General features: G+C 42.2%; 1 protein-coding gene across 1 annotated transcript; it reads right to left on the bottom strand.

The window, feature by feature from the left end:
* Positions 1-4,230: 4,230 nt before the first annotated feature.
* Positions 4,231-16,590, bottom strand: smox (spermine oxidase). The gene is made up of 7 exons (XM_056250509.1): positions 16,420-16,590; positions 10,885-11,119; positions 10,533-10,759; positions 9,477-9,650; positions 7,959-8,658; positions 6,118-6,278; positions 4,231-4,747 (listed from the first exon to the last, which is right to left on the bottom strand). The coding sequence occupies exons 2-7, from the start codon at positions 11,090-11,092 to the stop codon at positions 4,595-4,597; spliced, it is 1,623 nt and encodes a 540-aa protein (XP_056106484.1). The 5' UTR covers positions 11,093-11,119; positions 16,420-16,590; the 3' UTR covers positions 4,231-4,594.
* Positions 16,591-27,700: the final 11,110 nt, after the last annotated feature.

The raw sequence follows: 27,700 nt of genomic DNA, 5'->3' as shown, positions 1-27,700 counted from the left end.
CCAACTTCCTGTGTCTCAAAGAAAAATAGAAAGAAGAATATTAAGTATAATTTGGGACATTAATTAATTATAGATCAGGAATCAGCCAGGTCAAGAATGAGAGGTCATGAGGCTAAAGTTAAAATAAGAACAGTGTCAGCTCCATGCACACTGGCACTATGGAGGCTTCTATATCGTGGGAACTGAATGCCCTCTAGTGTCTGTCCATTTTACAGGCCAGAAAACATTTGAAGCCTCTCTCAATACAGCTGAGCACCATGACAAAGAGAGATAAATGTTGAGGACTCCACCCCCTCTATTTTGGGGTCAGTTTGTGTCATGCACAAATACGCAGGGAATAGAAAAAATACAGGAATAGTAGTTGGAGAGACATTTTCTGCTTCAAATCTGGGATTTTATAAGTTCAGTTCGCATTTTCAGAAAAAACAAAAAAGATTAGCCTATAGCATTTTTCATATAATTCCAAATAAAACTGAACAACCATGAGCAAGAGCAGTTAAGTAAAACACAAATGCAAACTATTATCGCAAGGAAAGAGAGATGAAAACATAGGCCTACATAAAAAATGTGTTTATCTAAATTGGATCTAAATGTATTTTAAATCAAGTACTAATAGTTCATTTCTTACAATATATGTGTGAATGACTTTAAAAAAGAAACATAAACCTGAGCAAAAATGACAAATGCTGTAGGCAAAAATCCCAACTCGTGGCATTTAGCAACTTTAAATAAAAATGTATTAAGTTCATGAAGTATTAAGATTTATTTTGTTACATGATTAGGTAGCCACTGATGTTGTTGACTGATACATAATCCTATATAATCAGTTTTACAATATTATAGTGTAATAAAATACACAAATGGAAAAGTGGTGGCAATGACATCTTTGAAAGCACTCTTCAGAAAAACTGTTAAAAATAATAATATTCCATGGAATTCTAAAACTGCCCACAGTTATATTGTGTTAGAAGACAAATTAATGAAGCTAGGAAGATTGTTTTAAGTGTGTTTTAAGAGACGAGAGTGAATTTTCCATAAGCTCACAGTGCCAAAAGTGCTCCTAGTTGAATCACTATGTCCTGCGATTAAAATATTTTTTTGTGATTGTTTTCTCTTAAACTTTTCCGATTTAAAGCAATTGTTGCAACTCTGGGGGCGCGACCAGGAAATATTTGTAAAATTGATCTTATTGTAATTTATTTAAATTGTTTGATAAACTCTGTTTGATGTTATTATAGCCTAAATGCATGTAAATGACAAATAAATTCAAATTACAAGCATAAGCTTTCATAATTACAGCCATTTAATTTTCCTTAGGCCCAGGGGCGTTTCTAGGTTTTAAAAACATCAGGGGCTGAACCCGAAACATCAGGGGCTGGGGTGGGTAATAAGATAACATGATTCGATATCAGAGAACAATGTATATTGCAGGCCTATGCAGGGGGCAGACTGATTAAGAAAAAAACATCCCTGGCACTGTAACCAAACCAGCCCACATTACCACACAGTCACGCACATTGAAATGTGAGGTATGGTTCGGGTGCATACTCCCCCTAGAAAATTTGGATTTCTCAGACCTACATGTGTGCATTTTAAGGTGTTTGAAGGTCATAAAATTGGATAACAATAGCTTTAAAAGCATGTCAGTGGGCAGTAGCATAAATTATTTGTCAAGCATAACAGATTCTTAAATATGAGAATGAGGATAAATGTTGAAATGAATGATCCACACTTGGAATGCAGAAAGGAATGGCCTTAAATGAGAAATCTTTCAAGGATTATTTTGCATAGATGTTACATTTCAATCAAACACCAGTGCAATCTTTTTGTGTCCAGAGGCAAATGAGCAATTTATATATTAGCATTAAAGATTGGTTTCAGCAACTTGTTTCTTTCTTAAGTTAATCAATGTTTTTGGCACTAATCAGTTCAATTAAAGTTCAATTGTTCACTCATAAAAACAGTCACTTGTCGCCAATGATGCAATGATGCAAGTTGGGCAAACACAGACAAGCGGAGTGATACAAACGGTGAAAAGGCTGATACTGGTGAAATATTCGAACACATTCGAGGACCATACAAATATATTATATACTTATAAATTTTATAAATATATATTTATACTGAGAGAGCTGCCAACTCTCACGCATTGGCCGTGAGACACACGCATTTGATTGGTTTCACACGCTCACACGCCACAGCCACACCCCGATTTCTCACGCTGAGGTGTCAACCTGGGGTGCGTTTCCCGAAAGCATCGTTATCCAACTATGATCGCAATTTCCATTGAACTCTATTGGTAACGACGGAACTTGCGACCATAGTTGGCTTTGGGAAACGCACCCCTGGAGTTCAATGGAAATTGCGATCATAGTTGGATAACGATGCTTTCGGGAAACACACTCCTGGTCGGTCAAATGCCTGGAAGATGAGTTTATCTATATATCTACCTGTTGAGCCACTCGTGATGGACTAGTTATGCCGCAAATTAGTTAAAATCTCCCGTAATTTAGAGCGAGCGCGCACGCGAGACAGAGATTGTGCTCCAAACCACGTAGCGCGCGGACGGCAGAGAGGGAAAGCGAGCGAGAGACCTTGCGAGTGCAAGCCAAATGCAATCTAAATGCAAGCATGCTATAACCATAGTAACCATAGTAACTTTGATCTGCTTGAACACATTTTAATCGTCTTTAATACATGATTCCGAAGGATAGATTAAAAGACCTGGTCAATTTTTTTAATAAATACTAAATTATTAAAAAATAATAATAATTATCAATAAATTCAATTTTTTGAGATCCGGGAAAAACGCCGGATCTAGGCTAGTCTCAGTTTAATCTGCCGATCCGTCATGACTCGTCTAACTAAGCCTAGGTAAGCAGCCAAAAGCAATCTCTTTTCTTTTGTGTAGGGACGACCATCAAGCAAATCAAATGTGGGACGAGTTTGTGTGGGAGTGGGACAATGTGGGACATGTTACCAACACTAAAACATAACCTGAAACTGTTATATAATGTATATGTTATAACTAACTTAATAAAAACATTTGTATTCTGCCTTTCAGCTGAAAAAAAGGCTACTTTGTTCTTTAGTCCCTTCCAGAAAACACCATTACATCACAATGTAACATGTCTTTATTTTATGTCATTTAAATTCAACATCACTGACCCCAAAGTCAGCAGGCATCATGCAGATAACTATTTTTGAAACAGTTCTGACCAAGTCCAACAAAAATCCAACAAAATAAATATGAACAGATAAAATATAAAACAACATGAAATTAGCTCATTGACAGTCTTATAGGCCTTTTATTAAAAATATATTAAACCAAAAACTTTCATATTTAGAAAGGATGTGAATTAAAACACCACAGCAGGCAACAAGTTGATAAATTCTGTTAAATTAAAATTTTAATTGACCGAATTATCCATTTGTTTTCTGACAGGGAACAATAACCGTTCCACATTTTGATTGACAGCCGTCACAACCTACTAGTGACCGTGTTTACTCCTTTCTTTTCAACCATTGGATAGGATTTAAAAAAAAACGGCTGTTGTATTTCTGCTTCTGACGAAGCGTTAGGTGAAAAACTATGCCGCAAAAAGAATAAATAAAATGCTTTCTTAAAAAGGCAAAATGCACGTTTTCTTAAAATGATAATTACAAATTAACAGACTGATGAAAATGCGGGACTTTATCTCAGTATGCGACGTGCGGGACAAGGGGGGGAAATGCTGTGCGGTACAACGCAAAGCGGGACGGATGGTCACCCTAGTTTCGTGTTCAAGCTATATTTCATTATTTATAATGTGATCATATGCCTCTTTGGTTTTACAAATATAAAAGATAAGAAGGGGGTATTTTGTTTGACACATTAAGTGAACCCTGGACAGCTGGAGGCCAATATGACACTTGAACACAGGCAAAATATATATTAAAAAAAAAAGAAGAAAAAAAAGCCACGAATAGTTATTTTCTTTCTGACCAGAAGATGGCAGTGAATACATAAAGTTTAGAGTGAACACCATTTTCAAACCCAATGTGCTTTAGTACAAGGCCAAAACAGTAAAAAGTGTATCCTTATACTAAAATTTGCACTATATGTAAATCCGGAAGGCCTAACTTTAGGAAGTTAGTTCAATCATATTTCATAGGTATGTTCTTTTGTTTAAAAAAAAAAACATTTTAATAATGAATAATAAACATAAAAAGACTTGGAACGAAACTTGATGCTTATTCACATTAATACTTTATTCATATCAAGTCTTTTTTTTTTTTTTTTAAAGACATAACATTAAATACAGAAGGCACTTACAAAAATTTTTAAATTATAGAAACATATTAACATGGATTAAAAATAATCAGAAAAATAAGGATCAGAGATAGCGCCACATGGCAGCCTTGTACAGTACATCTCAAGTAAAATCTACAGAGCGCTAATCTAAGTACAGTAAAAAGAGGATTTATTGTTATTATTTTAATGCCCCTACTAGGTTTTCATACATAATTCAATCATTTAAAATACAGATAGCACATAACACCATTGTTTTTGTCACTAGTAAGTGGTTCTTGTTTTTGTTGCGATTTGTTTATTTTAAATGTTAGGCTTTGTGGTTTCTGCATCGAATGAGTACTGGTACAGCTCGATCAAGCGGTTGGCCTCCCTCTGTCCTGACAACAAAGCACCATGGGTAGTGGAATAGTATTTTCTATGGGTGGCTTCCCCAGCAAACAAAACCTGTAGAGGCTTTGGAAAGAAGTAAAGAAAAGAATAACAAAAAGTTAGCTTGACAAAACATACAACATTACTGCCCTGTAAGGCCCAATATACTATTTTTAGCATAAGTCTTAATCTTTCCGATATAGAAAAGTGAGGTCTCCAGCCTCTTGTTCTTTTGTGCTGTGTACTCTGTGGGGTCAGGCTGTTCCTTTCAGACATTTAATTGGCCTGAGCATGTTTGTGTGCGTATATGTGTGTGTTTGTTTGGCCCTTGGCCTTGTACAACCCAACCTTCTCATCTGACTCAAATTTCAGTCTCAGCACTCCACAGCTCAATATGACACATTTAAAAAACCACCACGCAAGCGACTTCGCTCAGCCTGAATTAAGAGCAGTCAGGGGAAAGTTGAACAATGGCAAGTGGTGAAGAGGCCATGTAAGTGGTTATAAACTAAACTAGATTCAAATGTCTTTGAGTAAAACAATAAGAAACGAGTCTTATTCCTTGGAAGGTCACCTGCTGTCTTTGGTTTAATTGGCAAGTAGTTTAATTCAAGTTCATAGAAAAAAAAAGAAAAGAAAAAAAATCACTTTTTTGCACTTATAAAGGGCAGCGATGCTTGTACTCTGTTGTTCCAACAGAGTTTGATACTGAATACATTCTGTTCTCTAAACTATATTAAGTGGCTATTGCAAAATTTGCTTTAAAGGTGCAGTAAGCGATTTCTGAAAAACACTGTTGAAAATGGATCGGACCGAGCACCACAACACACCTGTACCCAATCAGCAGCAGTATACTCATGATGGGGGAGGAGAGCGAGTGAGCAAGAGGGAGATTTGAAGAAAGACTGTTGAAAGAGAGATGGCTGAGAAACTTTACACAAGAGAAAAGGTCAGAGGAATATCGCTGTAAAAAGAAGGGTTGTGATCAGGCAAGAGCTTAAGGACCCGTGTTAATATTAGAAAAGCTTTCCAGTGCTGGAGTGACCGAAGTGGGAAGGCCTGAAAACGGACTCAGAGGTTGCGTTGTTTCTGCTCCATATATGAGTAACATTGGTTTTGAAGTGTGTGCTGCTGGCAACTAACAATAAAACTCTTTCTTGTATTTACTCGTGTACTATATGTTAATTTTTTATTCTTCCTTGTTCGTTCGTTCGTTCGTGATCTTCGCTTTATTTTCTGCGAAGCATTATTTTGCTTTGCTTTAGCTATGATAAAGAGACATCCAGTCTTGCATTGCATGTTTGTGCATTTTGAGGGCGGAGCAATGAAGGGAGGCTTGTGTTTTGTTTTGTTTTGGGTTGAATTCAAATATCAACAGTGTTCAACAATGATTCTCAGAAATGGCTTACTGCGCCTTTAATAGTCTATACAACTCAGTGGAAATTTCAACTCACCGGAGCCTTAGTGTTCTTAATATAAGGCAGGGGCTCAGCTAGCCTCTCCACATCTCTGCCGCTGGAGCCAACTTGAGTGAACGAGTAAGAACCCCGGATATAGGGGTTACTGCCCCACGAGGAGCGCAGGATCCGCCTTGGCTTAGGAATATTCTGGTTTCCTGATGGAAGTCAAACATATGAAAATAAATTGACTAATTGATTAAAAACGTAAATCTGGTCTTATTGTTGTGAAAATGTAAACTTTACAGGGATCAGTCTTTTTTAAAGTGTTGTTCTTTTATGCTGATCTGTGTTTGTTTTGGTGGTGTGGATTTAATGGACATGTAAGGGAAGTTAGTCTTAGGTCATATATAATGAGAAATTAGGGGCCCTTTTAATTATTACTGGTAAGGTGTGACCAAATCCAATTTCAGCACACTAATTATATAGGATTGGAGCAGATGGGAGGGAAACCTGCTGTGGATCTGGATAAAAAAAGACTGACCTAGTTAACTGGCATGCCAGCCTGTTGACATCATCTACAGAGAAAATGTGTGCATTGACCCTCATGTCTGACTAAGTGTTCTGTCATGAAAGGGTTACAATGGAAGAGAAACCAGAGTTGTTTACAGTACAATCTTTCACACAACCCTGGAAAAGTTTGGAGCCCTTGTCTATACCTTTACCCTGACTTTAACAGAGGTCATTTTTCTGTCATGATTTAACAAGTACATGTGCTTTCTTCTCACAGAGAAATATAACTTATAAGCATGACAAGACAGCATTAACTCTTTCCCCGCCGGCTTTTTTTTTTAAGTTGCCAGCCAGCGCCAGCATTTTTGATCATCACAAATTTATGGCCCCTAGAATATTTTATTGAAGGAATATCTGAACATGCAATATATCAAAAGAAAGAACAGAGATTCTCCTTTTAAACAACCACAAAAAAGTTGTATTTTAGCTTCATGCATTCTATTTTATCAACACTTGAATGTGGATGAATCTAATAAAAAAGAAACATATAGAGCAAAAATCATATTTTTGTAAAAAGACTACATCTAGATTAAAACATAGATGGAGTAGATCGCGTTCATCGACACCACTATAGCTAGTCACAGTCCTATAGCTAGCTTGTCCCGGGTCGACATTTAATTCTGTAACATTAGTCAGTTATTTTACATATGCATCTGCTTACATATGCTATTGCTTGTTTCTGCTTCTTTTTCGCCTGTGTTTTGATCCAGAGATTCAATACTCTTTCAGAAGATGTCACAGCGCCCCCTACTGTATAACAGTGAAAACACAGAAAGCCAGAAAATGGCGATGAAGCGCTGTCTCATAAATGACGGAAAATTCTGTCAATGGCGGGGAAAGAGTTACTATAGCCAGTTAAATGTGGAAAACATTTAACTAAGTGTTAAACACTCTTTGTTTGGATGACACATTTGATTATTAAATTGCTGAACCCCTACACGAATATCCTGTCACCTGGAAATTATCTACCTTGATTGTTGTGTATGTGCAGCTCTATCAGAGAGACATAATAACAAAATGGGGGATTATAAGAATGAGGTATTGAAGAGCTAAATTGAATTTGAAAACAACACATTAAATGGTCTTTCTGTTGAAGACAAACAGCAAAAGAACTGTCAACAGTAAGTCTTAGTGGTGGGAAAAACAGGGAGTCTGCAAATCAATGAGAGATTAAGAGAGGTGTAATTTTCTTGCTTTGTAACACCCTGATTAGAGATCAGTTTAAACAAGATTTCACCCAAATACTAAGATTCTTGCATGGTATTGTGGAAACGTGTATAACTACAGTTAAAGACTTACAGTGTTACACTTGCACATATGCTGACCTGTGAACTGGCGTAGTAGTTCAGTGCATATCTCCGCCACAGTCTCGTCGTCACACCTTTCCATGCGCAGGGCCTCTTCACCGCAGATCCAGCCACTCAACATGTGGCCATAGCGCTCAGGCGGATAGAGCACATCAAAACTGCAGATCTTTCGATACCACAGCTCTTCTGGGTATGCCTGGCTCTCCAGTTGTGCCTCGTCCTCCCAAACAAACTGAATGCTGTTGCACTCGGGGCTCCAGAAGGGCTCTGCAAACTCCAGAAAGATCTTGTCAGTGGTACTAATGCCCAGTTTCTGGACGGCCTGTGCCTTGTCTTGTGGCAGGCCTGGGGAGAAGAGAGTCTCGTGAGCTTTCTTCAGGAACCCAAGAGAGGCCGTTACGATCACATGGTCTGCCAGCAGACACTCTGCGTCTTCGCACTCCAGACAGACTGGAGAAGGGCTGGGTCGTTGGTCCTGGTTATGGTCAGCCTGGTCGGAAATTTCCTCTGCATCCTGGGAGCTGCGGTTCCAATGGATGCGGCGGACAGGCTTGCTGAGGCGGAGGACACGACTTGGGATGTCCTGAGCCAGGATCTCAATGACTTTAATGAAACCAACAGGAATGACATGGTGAGCACCGGGAATCTCGGTCCACTCACCAAACTCGCTTAGAGACACTTCATCCATGCTGGGGGAACTGCTTTCGCAGCTTTCCACCTGAGGCACAAAAGAAGATATTAAGAAATAAATTGTGCATTAACTTGTCTCATCAGCATCTTGCTGTTAATATACTTCTAGGCACCAAAACTACATATACTGAGTCAGATAATGTGACCATTCTTTTTATGTATAGCCTTCCATAGCTTTGTTTACTGTTTGCATGCTAAACACCATTTACTCTAAGATTACGGTTTCAAATTATATTCCTCTAAACAAACACAAGCAGACATAGTCTAGCAGGCATATAGGCAGCTGAGTGTTTTGTCTAGTTCTGCCCCTTCTTCCCATAACCTCTAGTATTACAGGATGACATTCAATATCTGTCCTTTTACATCAATAATCCAAAGCTTTCAGTACTATCAGGATTTCTGTGAATAGCCTGACCAAACAGTAGTGTGAGACTTTTACAAAGAAGTTTAAATATTCCATGAATTGTGAATGCAAGCCCATTGTGAGTCTAAGTCAAAGTGTGGGAAATGATTAAAACAGTAGTTTTGCATTTCACAAGAGAAACTCACTTTTGCAACAGAGTGGGAAGTGAGCATGGCAGTAAGATTGACATCACTGTTGTTTTACAAAGGTGATGACACATGCCATTTGTTTCATGTTGTCATAGATTTGCAACAAATCTGCTTATGACAGGAATTCAGCTATTTCCTGTTGTGGCTTGTTACGTAGATGGTGAATGTGATGCCACACCTCTAATTTCAAAATCAGGTTCAGAGAGGAATATCTTGATTTTTAACTATCCTATGAGTAATCAAACCATGATTTGCTTATGAAAAATCTCTCTAAGACATTAATGCCCCGCCCACCTTGAGGTACTGTTGTAGCATAGATAACTTAAGTTTCTTGGTGCTTTCTGAGTCATAAGGATCAAGCATGATCTTCTTGCGCAACACATCTCGTGTGAAGATCCCCACACTGTTTTGACTCTCGGCTCCCACAGGCTTTCCGTTCTGGAAGAACTCCTGAGTCAGCTCGTACACCTGCTCAAAGGAGGTTGTTCGACAAGATTAAGAGAGTGAGATCCTAGTGTCATCAGATCATGGAGCTATCCTTACTACAAACAATGGTTTAAGTGCATTAGTTACTCTAGATGGAATACACTATGGTCAAAATATTGCATTTCTTTAAAGGGATAGTTCAACCATAAATGTAAATTCTGTCATCATTTACTCATCCTTTTGTTTTTCCGAAACTAACTTTTTAAAGAATGTCAATGGTCAAACAGTTATGGTGACCATTGACTTCTATTGTATGGGAAAAATACTCAGATTTATCAAAATATCTATGTTTGGAATCATATGACATGAGGGTGTCTAAAAGGGGGTGTTTCATTTTTGGGTGAATTATCCCTTTAAGTGTCTCTTTCATTTGTTAGCCAAAATTTGCTGTATTCATGAAGCTGTGTGTGATTACTAGATGCAAAATAAAATAAATATGAAATAAATATTAGTCCCAAACAAAAGACAGGGATCTTGCTAAACACTCTGAGAGAGATATAGAAGGATAAAGGCTCACTGTGAGAACAGCAGCTCAGGATGAGGTAACAACCACAGAACACATGCAGTGCTCATCGCAAAGGATTTTTTCTACTGGCCCGGATTTTTCCCCCAACCTCTATCAAAAACGCATGTGACCACATTTGTAGTGGAAATGCTATCCATTTTGAAGGGGTCTGAGACTGCAGTAAAGCTGTTAATACAGATGGAAACAGAAATGCATCTTGGCAGACCACTTGTGATTGGATCACAAGGCGAAACTCTGCCATAATGTGTTTATTTATCCAAGCCTTATCCACAAGAGGCTACACCAAAAGGTTCAAGCTTAGCTTGCACAAAACCAAGCACTCCGCTCTCTTCCATCACCTCATTGTACAGGTCACTGAACTCCTCCACCAGATCCTTCGGGATCCGCTTGCCGCTGTTGGTCTGGTAGTGGGCCACACCATTCTTGGCGTACAGGCTGATGCGGCCCACACTCCTCTCCTCCTCTGTGGTGTGCTCCAGCAGCCCATTTTCCTCAGCCAGGTGGTAGATGGGGTTCCCATTTGCCCCATGTATCCAGGTTGCTCCAAGTTCCAAAGTGGTTTTACCTGTTGAAAGAAGGAGATAGGACACCTTAAAAATAAGCATTTTCTGATCTGAAAAAGTTGACTATGTATTTGGACTAAGAAAGAATAAAAAGGATGCTGTCATATGACATGACAGTTGTTCTCACCGTGCTGAATGCTTTGCACTCTGCCTCCGATACGGTCTGAGGCTTCTAGCACCGTGACATTGGTGAAGCCGTTCTCCAAGAGGGTTTTGGTGGCGGCTAGGCCGGCCAAGCCCGCGCCAATAACTACTATTCGAGGTTGTCGATGTCTGTGTAGGGCTCTACAAAGAGGATCATCAGTGCTGTCTGAAGATATTTCACAACTTTGCATGCCGTCCAAGCTCTTCTTCTAGGGAATCTGGGGAAGGGTGAGATGAGGAGAAATCATTAGAGCAAACATTAACCCCTCCAGCAAGACTAATAATAGAGGTTATTCACAGGAAAAGAACGCATCAAAGATACAGAACTTTACATCTTCAAGCATGTGGTTCAAAGGACTGACTGCAACACTGTGTCTTTTCAAAGGACAACCTTAAATAACACTCTTCACAAAATAAGGTGTCTTGTCTCTAACCTCGTGTTTATGAGTTGAGAGTGATTATATCACTAATGCAGTGCTGAATAAGAATGAAGACAAAGCAAAAATGCCAGTGAAGTGTAAATTTGATTCTCATTTTGTCTTCACCCATCTGCGGACAGTGTCGGCAACAGACTCGCAACAACATACTAGAGAATGTAAAATGTCATTGCACAGAGTCCATTTGCACAAGTGAATGGAAAAGGTCTGTATGTGGCTGTGAAAATAATTACACTGTGATAGGAAATGAATGTGCTCTTCACATTTCCGTTCAGGCTTTTCAGGCAAGGTCTTCACATAAACACGCCAGCTTACGTGTGACAGCCAAAAGAAAAAGATACACCTGATGTTGGACAGACCTCATAAGAGAAGTTTATTGTTTTAAGGACCTGAATGTGGAAAGAGTGATAATGGAATATTGGAAAGAGGATGTTATTATAGTGGACCAAATGGAAATTTTACTGTAATCTTTCCTCGCATTAGAGTGATGATACAACTGATACCCTTCTTTATACATGATCACACAACCACACACACTCCTTATCTGTCAACATTGTTATTGTACCCAGTAGGCACAGCCGCTCACATGCAATGAGGAAGAGATTGACAACTGTGAATAAATTTGATTTGAATGAATGAGGTTGTGGCTACTATGCTCTTAGTACACGCCACAATAACCTCCTGTTGGGAGTTTGCACAGGCCAAACTCATCAACACTGTTTGTTATCAGACTGCGGAAAGGACAGTAAGGGCTGCCTGCGGTTTCCCTGACGCACAATGACAATCAGAACACTTATTATAAACACCGAAAGGTACTAGTGTGATGGGGGCAATGTGTGCTACTATTTGAATGGGTTGTTTCCTTCTTGAGAATTCTCAGCATGTGACCTCAACTGAATTTAGCCACACATTTTAAAGGGATACTTAACCCAAAAATGAAAATTCTGTCAGCATTTAATCACCCTCATGTTGTTCCAAAACCATAAGACTTTTCTTCATCTTCAGAACACAAATAAAGATCTTTTTAATGAAATCTGAGAGATTTCTGTCCCTACTTTGACAGCTACGCAACTACCAACATTGGTGCTTCAAAACGTTCATAAAGAGATCATAAAACTAATCCATAATTGAGCAGTTGAGTCACAATTTTCTGAAAAGACATGATGACTTTATATTATGAACAGATTGAATTTAGGCTTTTATTATAAACATTGATCAGCAAACATAAACAGAAGCTCACCCGTACCTGCTTGACGCGCCGAAACAAACCTTATTGGATCTTGCAGAAGCTTAAACGTGCTGCATAACACAGGAATGAACCTCATTGGTTCTTGCTAAAGCTAAAATGTGCTGCGTAACACACGAGAATGAACCTCATTGGTTCTTGCAGAAGCTTAAACGTGCTGCATAACACAGGAATGAACCTCATTGGTTCACTGTAAAACCTGATGAGTTAGTTCAACTCAAACCGTTTGAGGAAACCGATTGCCTTAAATCATTTAAGTTTATTCACTCAAACAATTTAAGCATAAATAAATATTTGATTTGTGTCCAAGTAACTCAATAACTTATTGTTAAAATATCTTGGGTAAATAAAGTTAATAGTACTAATTCCATTCCATAAAACTTAAATCTATGAAGTACACTGTAAACCCAAATAAGTTGGCAGAAACACTTTTATTAGTATAAACTTAGTTAGCTTTAAAAAGCTAATCTGCTAACATAGTAAATGCTAACACATTAGCAATAGTATGTTATACTGAAACACTTGCTGTATGAGTACAGCAATAAAAAGGGATTATTTGCTCTCAAATCAAGCTGCATGCACCACTTGTCACCATGATGGTAACTATCCTAAAGCCAACATTAACAGAAATTCTTCTAAATTAGCATAACAAAACATTAATCACTACTAAATCTCACACATAACATTAATCTTACACAAAAAAAAAACATTATATTACACTTAATTTTAGCATTTACTCTCCCTTTCGAGTGCCATCGGCAAAGCATGCTGGGAAATAGACATCCCAGCTGTTTCAGTTAAACTTAAGTTCGTCTAAATTAAAATAAAAAATTTCATAAAACTCAAAACAATGAAACAGTTCAGTTTACTTAAAATATATCAGTTCTGTGAACTTGAAAGAAAAAGAAAGTGCTAAATACTCATAAAAGTTAATTTGACTGAACTAATTTTTTTAATTTAAGTTTGTCCTACTCAAACCAATTAATTATTTTGAGCGTTAGGGTTTACAGTGTTCTCGCAAGTCAAGCAAGCCTACTTGAGGTTCCATTTACCATTTCTTATGTGTGCGTTGATGAATGTTAATATGTGAATATAAGCTTAAATTCAATCTGTTCAGTGTATAAAGTGATCGTGTCTCGTCAGAAAATTTGGACTTAACCCTTCAATTCATATGGATTAGTTTTACGATCTCTTCATTAACTTTTTGAAGCGTCAAAGTGATAGTTGTGTGGACTGTCAATGGAGGGACAGAGAAATCTCAGATTTCATTAACAAATATCTTAATTTGTGTTCCAAAGATAAACGGTAGTCTTACTGGTTTGGAACGACATGAGGGTGAGTAATTAATGACAGAACTTTCATTTTATGGTGAACTATCCCTTTAAGGCCTTGAATATCAGCAGGCTTTAAATATGGCTGAACAAAAACAAACTTAAGATAGTTTAAATAAATTTTCTGAACAAATGGCACAGAATTTTACAATGATTACAATCGACTCCACCTGCAAAAGCAACCAGTGTCAGGGGAAAATAGCAAAACATGAAATCTTATCCTGGCTAAAACATGTTAAGTAATATGTGTGTAATAAGGATTCAGCTAAACACACACAGTTTTGTTACTCTGAGCTTTAGACACAGACATACAGTGAAGCAAGCTGGAAATTTCTCAGCGTGTGGCCTACAGCTAGAAAAACAACTAGACTATAGGGAAGCTTTGTGGTTGTATATCCAAAATTACAGATTGAAGGCCTTTTTTTCAGATTCAAATATTTAACCTTACACTATTTTTGTAATTTTACTTATGACTTAATCAAATTCATACTTCTAAAGCAGCTCCTGTAACGTTGGTTAGTGGCAGCAGTGATAGAATGGGAAGTGCCTGATTCATGGATTAATGCTTATCTAGAATGGGTCCCTTTAGCGAATGTGAGAGTGTGATGTCATCATGTAGGTCAAGGAGACATTTGCTGTTGAACTGAGAGAAGCAGTGAGGCATTTATCAATGACCCATAACCAAAAACTCCCATAGAAAGGACACTCTACAGGGAGGTTCTTTGATGGGGTCCTGAAATGGAAAGTTTTGGATAACTTCAGTGCAACTGCAGGTCCTAACCACACCCGTTCCAATCTTATGCCGTTTAAGGTTAATCAGAATGCATGTGCGATGTTTAACAGACACACATAGTTGGTAAAACTAGGGCTTTCTAGATCATGGAGCAAATCAGAAGTTGCTGAAGGCATTAGAAACAGCTGTACCAAATAAAACATAACTACAGACATTCACCTTTTTTTCAATGCAATGGTCATGGTTGAGAAGGTTTATGTACGAAATACTGTATGCATGAGAAAGTCCTTGCCTTGTGGTACATCTGTTTTTTTCAAGGCAAAGGCAAAAGGCCACATCTTGTGAAGTCAAGATGAGGCCATAACAGAAAATGAGATAATGTTAGGCATGGTTTCCATTGTTCTAATCCTACATTAGATGACCCATATAGCCTTGTGCTTCTCAAACTTTTTTTTAACAAACACTTATGTTCCTTGTTAGCATCAACTAGAAGTTTTGATGTTGAGGACACTGTAACATCTTTCCCATAAACAGGGTCTGGGGCTTTTGGATGTTTTAATATGTTCTCAAAACAAAAGTCTTAAGACGACTTAGACAAAAAATTGCCATTTCTGAACAAGGGTATGTTTGGTGATGCTTCTCCGCCTGAGATTTTGACCTTATTCATGTGTTTAGAAATCAAACTGAATCAGAGACATTGCCTAATATAAAAGGGAAGTTACTGATATATCTTGAAATTCTTCCTTTTGAGCAACCTTACATAGCATTCATTTCTTACACCACTGTGGCTCAAACTTTATTTTGCTGTTTTGCTGAACTACAGCCTGAAGCGATAGTACTTCTGCTATATGGGAATTTTTTTCAGAACTCTTCTCACCTCCAGCCATTGTGGATTTGAATGTGATCCTTGTAGAAGTATAATAACCACACCAAACCACATGTCCTGGCTCCTCACTTGCCGCAGATTCAGGGAGGGCTTTGGGGAGGCACACACACTAATGACCTAGAAATAAATCACAACCTACATCCTATATAATACCTGCCCCTCCATTCACACATTGTAAGACAAAGTATATGTCGGCACTGTACAGTTTCCCCCTTACCCCACTCCACATCATAAACATGGTTTATTGATTGGAATTGTTAGAACCACTTGGATTCCAAATACACTGAAGCCGGCAGAGGAATCTCTATCCTGATGGGATAAAATTTTGTAGATTACAGGTTTTGATCAATACAATCTATTATCCGAAGCACTGGGCCAATTGAGTTGAGATAAGTGAAGTTTGGCTGCTGATAAAGTAGCAGCACAAAGTGCGTCCAGAAGAATCAGCGCTGCCACGTAACTACATACAGTAACGGGCGAGTGGCCTCCAGTGATACGAAAATAAACGTCAACCTATGACATTTACCAAATACTCTTTTCATGAAGTCAACCTTTACTGTAGGCTACCGTATTCAGCTGACTGAGCATTTGCTATTATTTATGTCTCAATATAACAGCGCATTATAATAAGCAGCTGAATGAAAACTGAACTGTGACAGACAATGGACTGCGCTTTCAGGAAAAAAATAACGGTGAAAAAAAAAACCCCGGAAAAGACTGAGAGAAACACGTTCTTTCCAATGTGAAAACACTGATCAGTCCAGCAAGTCCGTTTTGTTTACAATTTTGATTCACCGTGTCTCCGTTAACAAACCACATCATTAAAACACGCAACACTGTAGCGGTAAAACACACGCAGGTCATCATATTTAGTATGGTCTTTACCTGACTTTATAGTCTTCAGCGTAAAGCGGAGAGCGATCCTCTGTTCTTTGTATAGCCTATTCGCAGTGTCTCGCTTTGTATTTATGTCTTGAAACCAGAAGCAGCCAGTTTAGCCGATGCCGCTGCCTCCTCGCTGAATAAATATGAGGATCTGTGACGTACCGACACGAAATCAACACCGGCGCTCAACCGAGTCTTGACGTGACTCACTGTTTGCAACAGACAGGGGCGTTTGAACTACACACAAAGCCCATCCTTTCTGTAGTGATGACGAGCTGGTTGGATGAGTATACAGCTGGTTTTGTTCAGTCCTGTTAGATTACGCCAGACTCATATCCTTAAGCAAACAAAATAAATTGGCTGGTTCTGGATGAATCAATCAAAATTTCAAATGATGTGTTCTAGACTAACAATTAGCCTAGGCCTACTTTTAAGTCATTGGCTATCTGTGATATACAGATTAGTTCATGTCTAAGACTCTACATGAGTTAATGCTTCTGAAGTTATTAAAATGCAATTCAATCAAATATGTCACCAATACCCTGCAAAAAGTGTACATACAGAATCAATATGTAATGACAACATATGTTTTTACATTGCTTTAACTCATCAAAATAAGTTAAGCAATTTTCTATTTTTTATAAGTTATACAAGAATCAACTCTTTTAAGTCAGTTTAATGAAGTTTTAAGTTGAAATGACTTAAACATCCAAGTTGATTAGCAACTTTTTTTTACAGTGTACTTTTATGATGAACATATTTTCAGTTTCTGAATTTGAATATTTATTAAGGCTATAGTAACCTATAGAAAAATATTTAACAATCGGCCAGATATTTCATTAAATTATATTAATGAAAAAATCATCATATGTGTGAAATCATTTTTGCCTTGACATTTTTTAGATTTTCTTTTAATAGCCTATAGAATAGGTTAGTACACATGTACAGGTGTTTTTTAAGGTGCAAGGAAAATATTTAACTTGCTATATATTTAATATAATATATATTTGTATAACATTATATAAACAGTTCTTATAACAATATCCAAGAAAAAGAAAATTCAATAAAAGCTATAGCTGATTGTATTATACTTTTAAAGGCCTATATTTTTCTGTTCTCTCTCAAGGTGGGGTTATTTCTGATCCTTCATTTGCTTAAAGACTATTTCTGACCCAACCGCTGATGGAATCCACAGAAGACCGTAATATGGCATTATTGGGTAGATGTACGTTTTACACATACAAAGGCTAAATGCAACCTTTGAGACTATTTTAATCAAGTGGCAAACTTATCTGAATGTATATTTGTCTCTTTTAAAGGGATTAATCCCATCAGACTTTGCTCATTTCTCTAGCTCTCATAGTTGTTCTAATATAAACAGTTTAGCAGTTTCACAACTTCCCTTTTTTAGGTTCAATAGAACACTGTGTCCTTGTTGTGATAAAATGTTGGTTACTTACTTTGACATGTCTCTAATTCATGTTCTGTTACGATAATGCAAATATATGATAAAAATGCAAATGAAACCTGATAGTGATTTAGTTCTGGATGCTTTGGTTTATGCTAATCATTGTACACACAAAGTACTGTAGTCTGTATTTGTACATCAGGTTGTTCCTCAATTTTCATATTAATTTATACAACTTTCCTTTTTTTAATTATGCTTGACGTAGTTCAGCATGCACATACGACAGAAAAGAAATTCTTATGCTTGTTTTGTACAGAAGAAATATGCTGGAAATCTCACATTTTAAAACGTACAATGTCCATTAACCAATTCATGGTAGAATTATTTGATTATTATTTCAAATTGAAGGATACTTATAAACTTGATTTGATGCCGATATTCCAGTACCGTGTAATTTAAAGGCCTGCTTTCTGCAGGCTTTGGTTTTTAAATAAAATCACAAGAGGATTAGCATTGGTCAGTATGTTCCTGAGATATAGTCTCAGGACAATAAACTAAATCTCATTCATGAATGGGTGCCAAAGCACAACTCATTAAAATGAAAACACAGAGGATTAGAAGCATTCCATTTGGGAATTAGAAAAATCCCATAGTCCAATGCCGGCCAGTTTTCTGACTGTTTTATCATATAGAGATATAATTTGTTATTCAAAGATTTATTTGACTTAAAAAGTTTTCATCAAAATAAAATTATGTTGGTAACACTTTAGATTAGGGAACATATATATATATATATATATATATATATATAGGAGTTTTCCCTCAATAAACTCCTAATTAATGCTTATTGATACTGGGTAGGTATTAGGGGGTGTAGAATATGGTCATGCAGAATAAGGCATTAATATGTGCTTTATAAGTACTAATGAACAGCCAATATGCTAATAATTTGCATGTTATTAAGCAACCTAATAGTGAATATGTGTTCCCTCTAAAGTGTTACCATTCTGTTATATTTATTCAGGGTGGAAAAAACTGTGGGAAGTGCTGGGCGGTGGTTGTTGTAGTGGTGTAGTTGTAGGTTGTTGTTGTAGGTGGTTGTTGACAGTGTAATCTTCCCATTTAAACGCTGGTCAAATCCCTCAGTATTGAAAACACTGCTTAAACCTCATTAACATTTAAAGGTTTTTTTTGTTTTTTTTTTTTAGAAAAAATACAGTGATTAAGCATCTCAGACATGCTTCTTGTGCTGTTTTGTAAATACTCCAAATTAGTCATTGACTGTATGGAAAATGCTGCAGTTGGATAGAAATTATCCTCTGACCGAGTCTATTTAATTACACACAAACATGCATGAGTGCGGGTATGATTACCCATAAACACAATAAGTCTTTCAAATCTAATTGAGAAATCACCCAATTTGAGTCTCCTTATTGCTGAAAGCAAGGACTCGCTTTGAAACGACACATGTAAAACACTCGGCTGGTTTCAGTAACACATGGGCTGCACTTTATCTGTTATCTTGATGATTTCAAAGCAAGCTTGGCCACATAGAAAGGCTGCCATTATGAGGCCAACACGTGAATGGACACGAGCTTCGAGAATAAGTGGAACAAAGTGGAATGTGGTAAAAGGCCTTCACCAGTGAACTGGCCAACTAGAATGGCTCTTCTGTTGGCGACATCAGTGGGGTGCATAGCCTGCACATTGTGAATTCTACCCGCCTAGCCTCCGTTTTCTCTAGCAGTCCAATTGGCATTGGCCGTGTGCCTCAATGATACAAAAGAGAAAGAAGAAAGTGTCTTTTCATGAATGGGAGGAGAAAGCAAGCACAGGAACTGAAGTGTTCTCATCAGGCAGCTTCAATGTGGATGTTGGACGTGGTTACCCTGTGGGCTGTGTTGTTTTACTTGTTAAAGAGGACCTATTTTGCTTCACTTGTTTTTTTTTTTTTTTTTGTTTTTTACATTCTAAACTTTCTTTAGTGTGTAATGTTGCTCTTTGAGCATGAAAAGGGTGGCAAAGTTACAAAGCACAAAGATCACTCCAAATTCTCAATATCAATAACTGTTTCTGGACATTCTAAAATGCCTGGACTATTTGAGTTTTCTTCTGGGAACGTACACGTCACAGTATTCACCATTTGAATAATTACTGCCCATGGCATACTCAAAAAAAGGGGGAGGAGGCCTTGTTGAGTACTAATGTCACTCTTGCCTGTCTTAAAAACTTGAGGGGAAGTTGGTCATCCAACTTTTGTCATGAAAACAGCAACATTTCAAAGTGGCTTGTTTGGGGCATATTTTTCCATGTAGCTCCATGTAGCTCTCTCAGTCTCGGCCCCCCATCGCTAGCAGATGGGTCTGACCCAACAAAAATCAGACGCGAAAGATAAAGTCCAGTTTGGCGCTGTTGTGCGCACGCGCGCTTCGGACGTACGCGCTCAGAAAAAGTGCATGCCAGAACAGAACGCCAATAAAATGTTTACCCAGCAAAGCTTTAAAGTACGAGCAAATAATGAACTTTTGTGATCGCGAATAAGTGCAATGTCCTGTGATTGTAACTCTACCGCTGCATTAACATGTGATACGTCGAGTTCTCTTACGAGAGGTTCTCTCGTATTGCGTAAGTTTAGCTTACGCTACGGGAAAGATTCATCTTCTCGAGATATTGAAGCCAAAAAATTATCCTTAATTTTTTATTCATTGTCAACGCAGTGCAGCAGCTAGCAGACCTAGAGCAGGCCATCTCGCGTGCTCATTGGCTGCCCTGCTGGCATCTGCTGCAGCCTACCAGTGAGCCCCGCGTGACGTCACGCCCAATGAAGGGCGCTCGCGCCTTCATAGCGTCACAGCCCGCCAGAATGGGCGTGGCTTAGCGTATAAAAGAAGGGGCTGTAGGCTGACTTCCCTGATTTTTCAACTCTTCAGCGAGCTCTCCGCATCGCTGGATCAGAGAGAAGCCACCGCGGCCGTCGAACAGCGAACAGCCAGCTTAGGACAGCGCTGAGGAAGCCGGCCGTCTTCGCCACCTTCAGCCATCCGTGCGAGCTACGCTATCCGGCGACGTGTCCTTTTTACATTGCAAAACTCTATTTCTAAAAGAGCGCGAGCGTCTTTTAAAGATGCCTCGCACTTCCTGCGGCTCGTGCAGAGCCCCGCTCAGCGTTGGAGACCGCCACGTGATCTGCGCTCTCTGCCTGGGCCTGGAACATGCAGAGCTCGCCCTCGCGTCCGGGGGCTGCGAGCTCCGCGAAGCACTTCCGCTGTCGACCCTACGGGCTCGACTCGAAGTCTTCAACCCGGATGCAGCCGCTCCGCCCTCCGGGGGACCGCGCAGGAAGAAGCGCCGTTCCCTGAGGCAGCCGGAGCCCGTGGCCACAGCGAAGCGCTCGCCGGAGGATCTCCCTCGAGCCCCGCTTTCGCCTTCCCCGCCTCCCCAACGCGCAGCTGCCGCTCACGAGCCTCACTGCCGTCGCGTCTGAGGAGGAGGCCGAGGAACACGCCACGAGATACTGCTGCTCCATCCTGGCATCGGACAGCGAGGAATGGTCGCTTCACTCCGGCTCCTCGTCGATCCAGGAATCCAGCCGTTCCCGCGCTGGAGCTGACGCGGAACTTATGCGCCTGCTGACGCAGGCCGTCGACCGCCTCGGGCTCGAGTGGTCGCTGCCAAAGGAACCTGCGCCGAACAGGCTCGACGGCTGTTTCCTTCAAAGTCGCCGCCGTGCAGCTTCAGCGAGCAGGCCCGCTCCATTCCTGCCGGAACTTCGGAGCTGACGAAGTCTTGAAATGCACCATTCTCCTCGAGACTTCAGTCCCAGGCCTCCGCGTCGCTCTCCCAAGTGGACGGCGCCGCCGAGAAAGGGTACACGGCTATTCCCCCTGTGGAAGAGACGGTCGCAGCGCACCTTTGCCCGCCCTCCGCGAGATGGCGGTCTCGGTCAGCCCTCCCGTCGAAAGCCTGCAGAGCCACGTCCGCCTTGGTCGGCCGCGCATATGCCGCCTCCGGCCAGGCCGCGTCTGCTCTCCACTCCATGGCTGTGTTACAGATCCTGGAAGCCGACCTCCTCCGTGAATGGGATGAGAAGGGCCAGGATCCAGCTGCGGTTACAGATCTGAGAAGCGCGACGGATCTCTCTCTCCGCGCCACCAAAACCGCAGCTCAAGCCATCGGACGAGCCATGGCCGCGTTGACTGTAACAGAGAGGCACCTCTGGTTGACGCTCGCGGATATGAGGGAAGCTGAGCGAGCCACCTTCCTGAACGCGCCGCTCTCCCCCACTGGTCTCTTCGGCCCAGCGGTTAACGGGATCGTTGACCGTTTTTCTGAAGTGCAAAAGACCACGCAGGCCATGAACCTCTTCCTGCCGCGACGCTCGAGCTCCGCTACAGGCCGCTCTCGCGAGAAACAAAGCCAGCCTCCTGTACGAGCTAGCACCCAGCGTCCAGCGGAGCCCCAGCCTTAGCAGCGACGTCAGGGCGGCCGCCCTAGGTCGCGCTCAGACAGCCGTCATAGACCGCCGCCCCCCAGGGGGTCTCGGCAGAAGATCACGCTGAAGTCTGAGCACGCGAAGTCCTCGCCACGGCCGGACCGCCGTCAAAGCTTATTTCCCTGTCAGTCCCCTTCAACCAGGCTACTGCAGTGGTTCATTTAGCAGCCAACGAGCCGGTTTGTCCACCCTCTCGCCTGCACACAAACGCCGTTTTTACGGCGAGCCAGAGAAATCTCAAAAAGAGTATTGTGTCTGGTCCGGCTCACGCCGTCAGTGTTTTAAGTGTAGTGAAAGTGCCCACCCTCCAGTGTTCACCCCTACACACAAGCACTTCAAATATCGTGTCACCCACAGAGCACACTCTCATAAAGCGCAGAAAAGCCGCTCGAGTGTTGAATATAAGAAATGTGTCCACAGGTCTGTGCCCACTATCTGCCCGCTCTGTTACACGGTCAAGAAAGCAGGTTATGAATGTAAGTCCCGTGCCCGCCAGAGAGCGTTCACGCTTACTAACACAAACCTCCCCCCGGGTGCCGCCCGCACGTTTAAGTGCTATCACAAAACGCAGGGCGTTAATAAGACGCTCCCCATCCATTTTGATCGGGACGTCAAATACACGTGTAAGTCTCGTGCCCGCGCAAATGCGCTCACGCTTACAGAACGCTTTTCCGCCCAAAGCGCCGCTCGTGCGTCAAAAAGTGAGGAGAAAAGGTTCCCCATCCCTTATGATTGGGACATCTCACATAAATCAGCCGGTTTCGGCTTTCAGCGAGCAGCCGTTGCCCAGAACAGAGAGCGCGCGCTCCGCGCTTTCAGCTCCGGCTCAGTTTCACAAGCCCGCAAATGGCGGCGATCTGAACCCGGAGGCCATTCGCCCCCCTAGCGGCTCACATAGCTGCGTGGGAATCTATCCCGGGGATTTCAGAATGGGTGTTGAGCACAATAAAGCAGGGCTATACACTTCAATTAATTCGCCGTCCCCCGCGCTTTCGAGCCCGGACCGCGACGATAGTGAATGCGGAAGTAGCACACCTACTTCACGCAGAAATAGCAAAGCTGCTGTGCAAAGGGGCTATAGAAAAGGTGCCGCCTTCTCTGAGCGAGTCAGGCTTTTACAGCCGTTATTTTCTCGTACCCAAGAAGGACGGAGCCTTCAGACCTATCCTAGATCTGAGACATTTGAACAAAGTGCTTGTGAAAAGACCGTTCAAAATGCTTACGACCAGGAAAATCCTCGGGCACGTTCGCCCGAGGGACTGGTTTATTTCTCTAGATCTGAAGGATGCCTATTTCCAGATTCAGATAATACCCCGTCACAGGCAATTTTTGAGATTCGCCTTCGATGGTCAGGTATATCAATACACCGTCCTGCTGTTCGGCCTGTCTCTAGCACCCCGTACATTTACAAAGTGCATGGACGCGGCGCTCGCCCCCCTGAGAAGTCAGGGGCTGCAAATAATGAACTATCTGGACGATTGGCTGATTTTGGCACAGTCAGAGACACAGCTGCTATCTCACAGAACAGTGCTTCTCAGTCACCTGGAAAGCTTGGGTCTCACGGTCAACTGGACCAAGAGCTCATTACTACCCAGCCAGTCAATTTCCTTTTTAGGAATAGAACTGGACTCGGTGACCATGTCGGCTCGTCTATCGGCACAGCGCACGCTCCGTGTTCGCCACCTAGCCGCGTCTTTCCAGAAGGACAGCTTTCTCCCTTTGAAAATATTTCAGAGGATGTTGGGCTGTATGGCATCAGCTGCAGCGGTGCTCCAGCTGGGCCTACTGCGCATGCGCCCGCTCCAACGCTGGTTGAATGCTCGCGCGTCCCACCGAGCTTGGGTTTCTGGCGGTCAGAAAATCAGAGTGACTCAGACCTGCATAGCGGCTCTGCAGCCCTGGTTAGTGGCCGACTGGTACCAGCTGGGAGTGATGATGGGAACCATCTCTTATCGGAAAGTAATTTCGACAGACGCATCCAACTGGGGTTGGGGAGCGCTGTTCGAGGGCAGACCGGTCTTCGGCCAGTGGTCAGACCAAGAGAGGTGTTTTCACATAAACTGTCTGGAGATGATAGCGGTCGAGAATGCGCTGAAGCGCTTCCTCCCGTTTATACAGGACCAACATGTTCTTGTCCGCTCGGACAACATGTCTGTGGTATCCTATGTAAACCGTCAGGGCGGTGTCAGATCCAGAAATCTCTGCAATCTGACGGAACGCCTCCTTATTTGGTCTCAGATGCACCTGCGCTCGCTGAGGGCGGCGCAAGTGCCTGGCCATTTGAACGACGGCCCAGACAAACTGTCCAGGGACAACGTTCCCCCAGGGGAATGGTCCCTGCACCCCCAAACGGTCCAGAAACTGTGGCGCCTATTCGGCAGGGCGGAAGTCGACCTATTTGCGTCAAAAGACAACGCTCAATGCCCGACGTTCTTCTCGAAGGATGAGGACGCGCTGGCCCAGGTTTGGCCCAGCCTCCGGCTATATGCTTTCCCTCCGGTCTCTCTGTTACCACAGGTGATCAAGAGAATCAGGGAAACGCGCCACTCGGTGCTCCTCATAGCCCCGCGTTGGGAGAATCAGATTTGGTTCCCGGAGCTAGCACGGCTGTCACATACAGCTCCGTGGCCGATTCCGGTGAGGGCAGATCTCCTCTCTCAGGCTCGCGGCACGATCTGGCATCCCCATCCAGAGCGCTGGTCTCTGCACGCATGGTTGATCAACGGGTACTCGTTGCCCTGCCAGAAGGAGTAATGAACACGATCACGCAGTCTAGAGCCCCTTCCACGAGAAGGCTCTACGCGTTAAATGGTCGGTGTTCTCTGGATGGTGCACCGACAGAGGTCTGGACCCGCGGACATGCGGGGTGGCGCATCTGCTCTCCTTCCTACAAGAGCTGTTGGATAAGGGAAGGTCCCCATCCACGCTCAAAGTATACGTGGCGGCCGTGGCAGCGTTCGCAGAATCGACGCACGGCCAGTCATTAGGAAGACATGAGTTGGTCATCCGCTTCCTTAGAGGAGCTAGGAGGATGAACCCACCGCGCCCCCCGTCAGTTCCCATGTGGGATCTTTCACTGGTCCAAGAGGCCCTGAAAGCTTTTCCCTTCGAACCACTGAACTCCGTGGGGTTGAAATATCTATCACTGAAAACCATCTTTCTGACTGCACTGTCGTCAGTAAAACGTGGGGGGGACCTGCATGCGCTGTCTGTCAGCGCATCGTGTCTTGAGTTCGGGCCGAATGACTCTAAAGTCATCCTCAGACCTAGACATGGCTACGTTCCTAAAGTGATGGGCACTCCGTTCAGAGCGCAAGTTATCTCGTTAACAGCTCTCCCAGCATCTGACAGCGAAAGTGATGTGAACCTCCTCTGCCCTGTCAGAGCGCTGAGGTTTTACATTACGCGCTCCGCCTCATTCAGGCGTTCGGAACAGCTGTTTGTTTCGTTCGGTGGCCGCACCAAAGGTCTCGCCTCCTCGAAACAGAGCCTGTCCAGATGGATAGTGGACGCTATAGCAGCCGCTTGTGCGTCAAAAGGTCTGCAATGCCCTCTGGGCATCAGGGCTCATTCCACGAGAGGCGTGGCCTCTTCGTGGGCATGGTCCAGTGGAATTTCTATCCATGACATATGTGTAGCGGCGGGCTGCAGCTCCCCGTCTACCTTTGTCAGGTTTTATAACCTAGAAGTTCCTGCCTTGCAGGCTAAACTGTTGTCAGTTTAAAGGAGAGGTGTATTCTGCCCAGACCTCCTGCTCAGATCACTCTCACATGACTCAGCTCTCCTGGTTGAGCTGCTCTAAGTAGGGTATGTGCCATGTGCCTATACAGACCGGCGCGCTGCTCTGTATTCCCTATGTGTGCTTATGTACAAGTGATGGCCCGCATGGCTGGCCACCTTATTCTCCACCTTATAGGGTTCCCCTAAAAGTTCGGGGTCTCATGTTGGATGCTTGGCGCACACGGCGTTGACAAAGTGTTCCCGTAGTGTAAGCTAAACTTACGCAATACGAGAGAACCTCTCGTAAGAGAACGATACTCGGTTACTGACGTAACCTCGGTTCTCTCTAGAGAGGGAACGAGTATTGCGTAACCGGCCGTGCTCGCGCCATGAGCAACTTCGCTTCAGTCGTCGAAAAACCAGGGAAGTCAGCCTACAGCCCCTTCTTTTATACGCTAAGCCACGCCCATTCTGGCGGGCTGTGACGCTATGAAGGCGCGAGCGCCCTTCATTGGGCGTGACATCACGCGGGGCTCACTGGTAGGCTGCAGCAGATGCCAGCAGGGCAGCCAATGAGCACGCGAGATGGCCTGCTCTAGGTCTGCTAGCTGCTGCACTGCGTTGACAATGAATACAAAATTAAGGATAATTTTTTGGCTTCAATATCTCGAGAAGATGAATCTTTCCCGTAGCGTAAGCTAAACTTACGCAATACTCGTTCCCTCTCTAGAGAGAACCGAGGTTACGTCAGTAACCGAGTATCGTTTTACAGTATTGGGACTTAAGCCTTGTTTATGCTTGGCTCCGCAGCGCAAGCCTCCGCTGCCTGCGCGCGCACCTCCCCAAACAGACGAGGCGTATAGGCTACTTGATGACGCGCTCGCCGTTGTAGTATTTGAATCGACAGGAGGCGACTCGGAGTAGGGCTAATTGCCCTCTAAACCGGTGAGAAGTATGGTACACGGGAGAATGTTTATTTTAGCACACTTCTTCACCAAAACCACACTACAAAAGAATCGTGTAAAGCAGTAAACCTTGAGATTATTACTTGTTACATTAGACAAAATTAATGAATTTGAGAACATAGCCTATGCAACTAAATTAACGATAACTAATAAATTTTCTAATTTCACTAAACATTTTCATTTAGTTTCGAGAACATTTTTTTATAAAACATGGACCATAATTAAAAGGGCTTATGTCTGCTATTGTAGGCACTTTTTGTAAATTTAAGCAACTACTAGACGCACAAACTGGGTGCCGGTGTGATGAGACGTATATGCTCGGCCAGATTCGGCTTTAAATCGTGCATCTTCTGATGCGGAGCCGCGCGCGCAGTTACAAAATCTGCCGTGCCCGTGCACACAGTGTGCGCTGTAGCACGAGACTACCATATTTCTTCAAAAGCAGATCGTGAAGACATTTAAATCATCCACGATCAAAAATCGTGATATCACATAAGCACAAGTAGCTATAAAACGATTATGTCTGAAAACAAACACAAGTAAAGGAGTTTACAAAACTGTATCGCACGCGTGCTACAGTGGTACATTTATTCATCGCACAGACCAATCTTTTCGTAGATATGTCGCACTGTACAGCCCTGTACAGCCCATGCCTTTTTTCACAATCATTTTGGAGGGTCGTAGAACAATTTATTG

The sequence above is a fragment of the Rhinichthys klamathensis genome, unplaced genomic scaffold, assembly GCF_029890125.1.
Source record: "Rhinichthys klamathensis goyatoka isolate OS25496 unplaced genomic scaffold, OSU_Roscu_1.1 h1tg000069l_1, whole genome shotgun sequence".
NCBI lineage: Eukaryota > Metazoa > Chordata > Actinopteri > Cypriniformes > Leuciscidae > Rhinichthys > Rhinichthys klamathensis.
This window is presented reverse-complemented; position numbering and strand designations above follow the sequence as displayed.

What these genes read in the sequence shown, in the direction of transcription:
- smox (XM_056250509.1), bottom strand. Translation starts at nt 11,092, where the DNA reads ATGCAAAGTTGTGAAATATCTTCAGACAGCACTGATGATCCTCTTTGT. An exon ending in AGTGCAAAGCATTCAGCACG is followed by an intron (nt 10,760 to 10,884) that starts GTGAGAACAACT and finishes TTCTTTCAACAG; the next exon opens with GTAAAACCACTTTGGAACTT. An exon ending in TGCTACAACAGTACCTCAAG is followed by an intron (nt 8,659 to 9,476) that starts GTGGGCGGGGCA and finishes TTTGTGCCTCAG; the next exon opens with GTGGAAAGCTGCGAAAGCAG.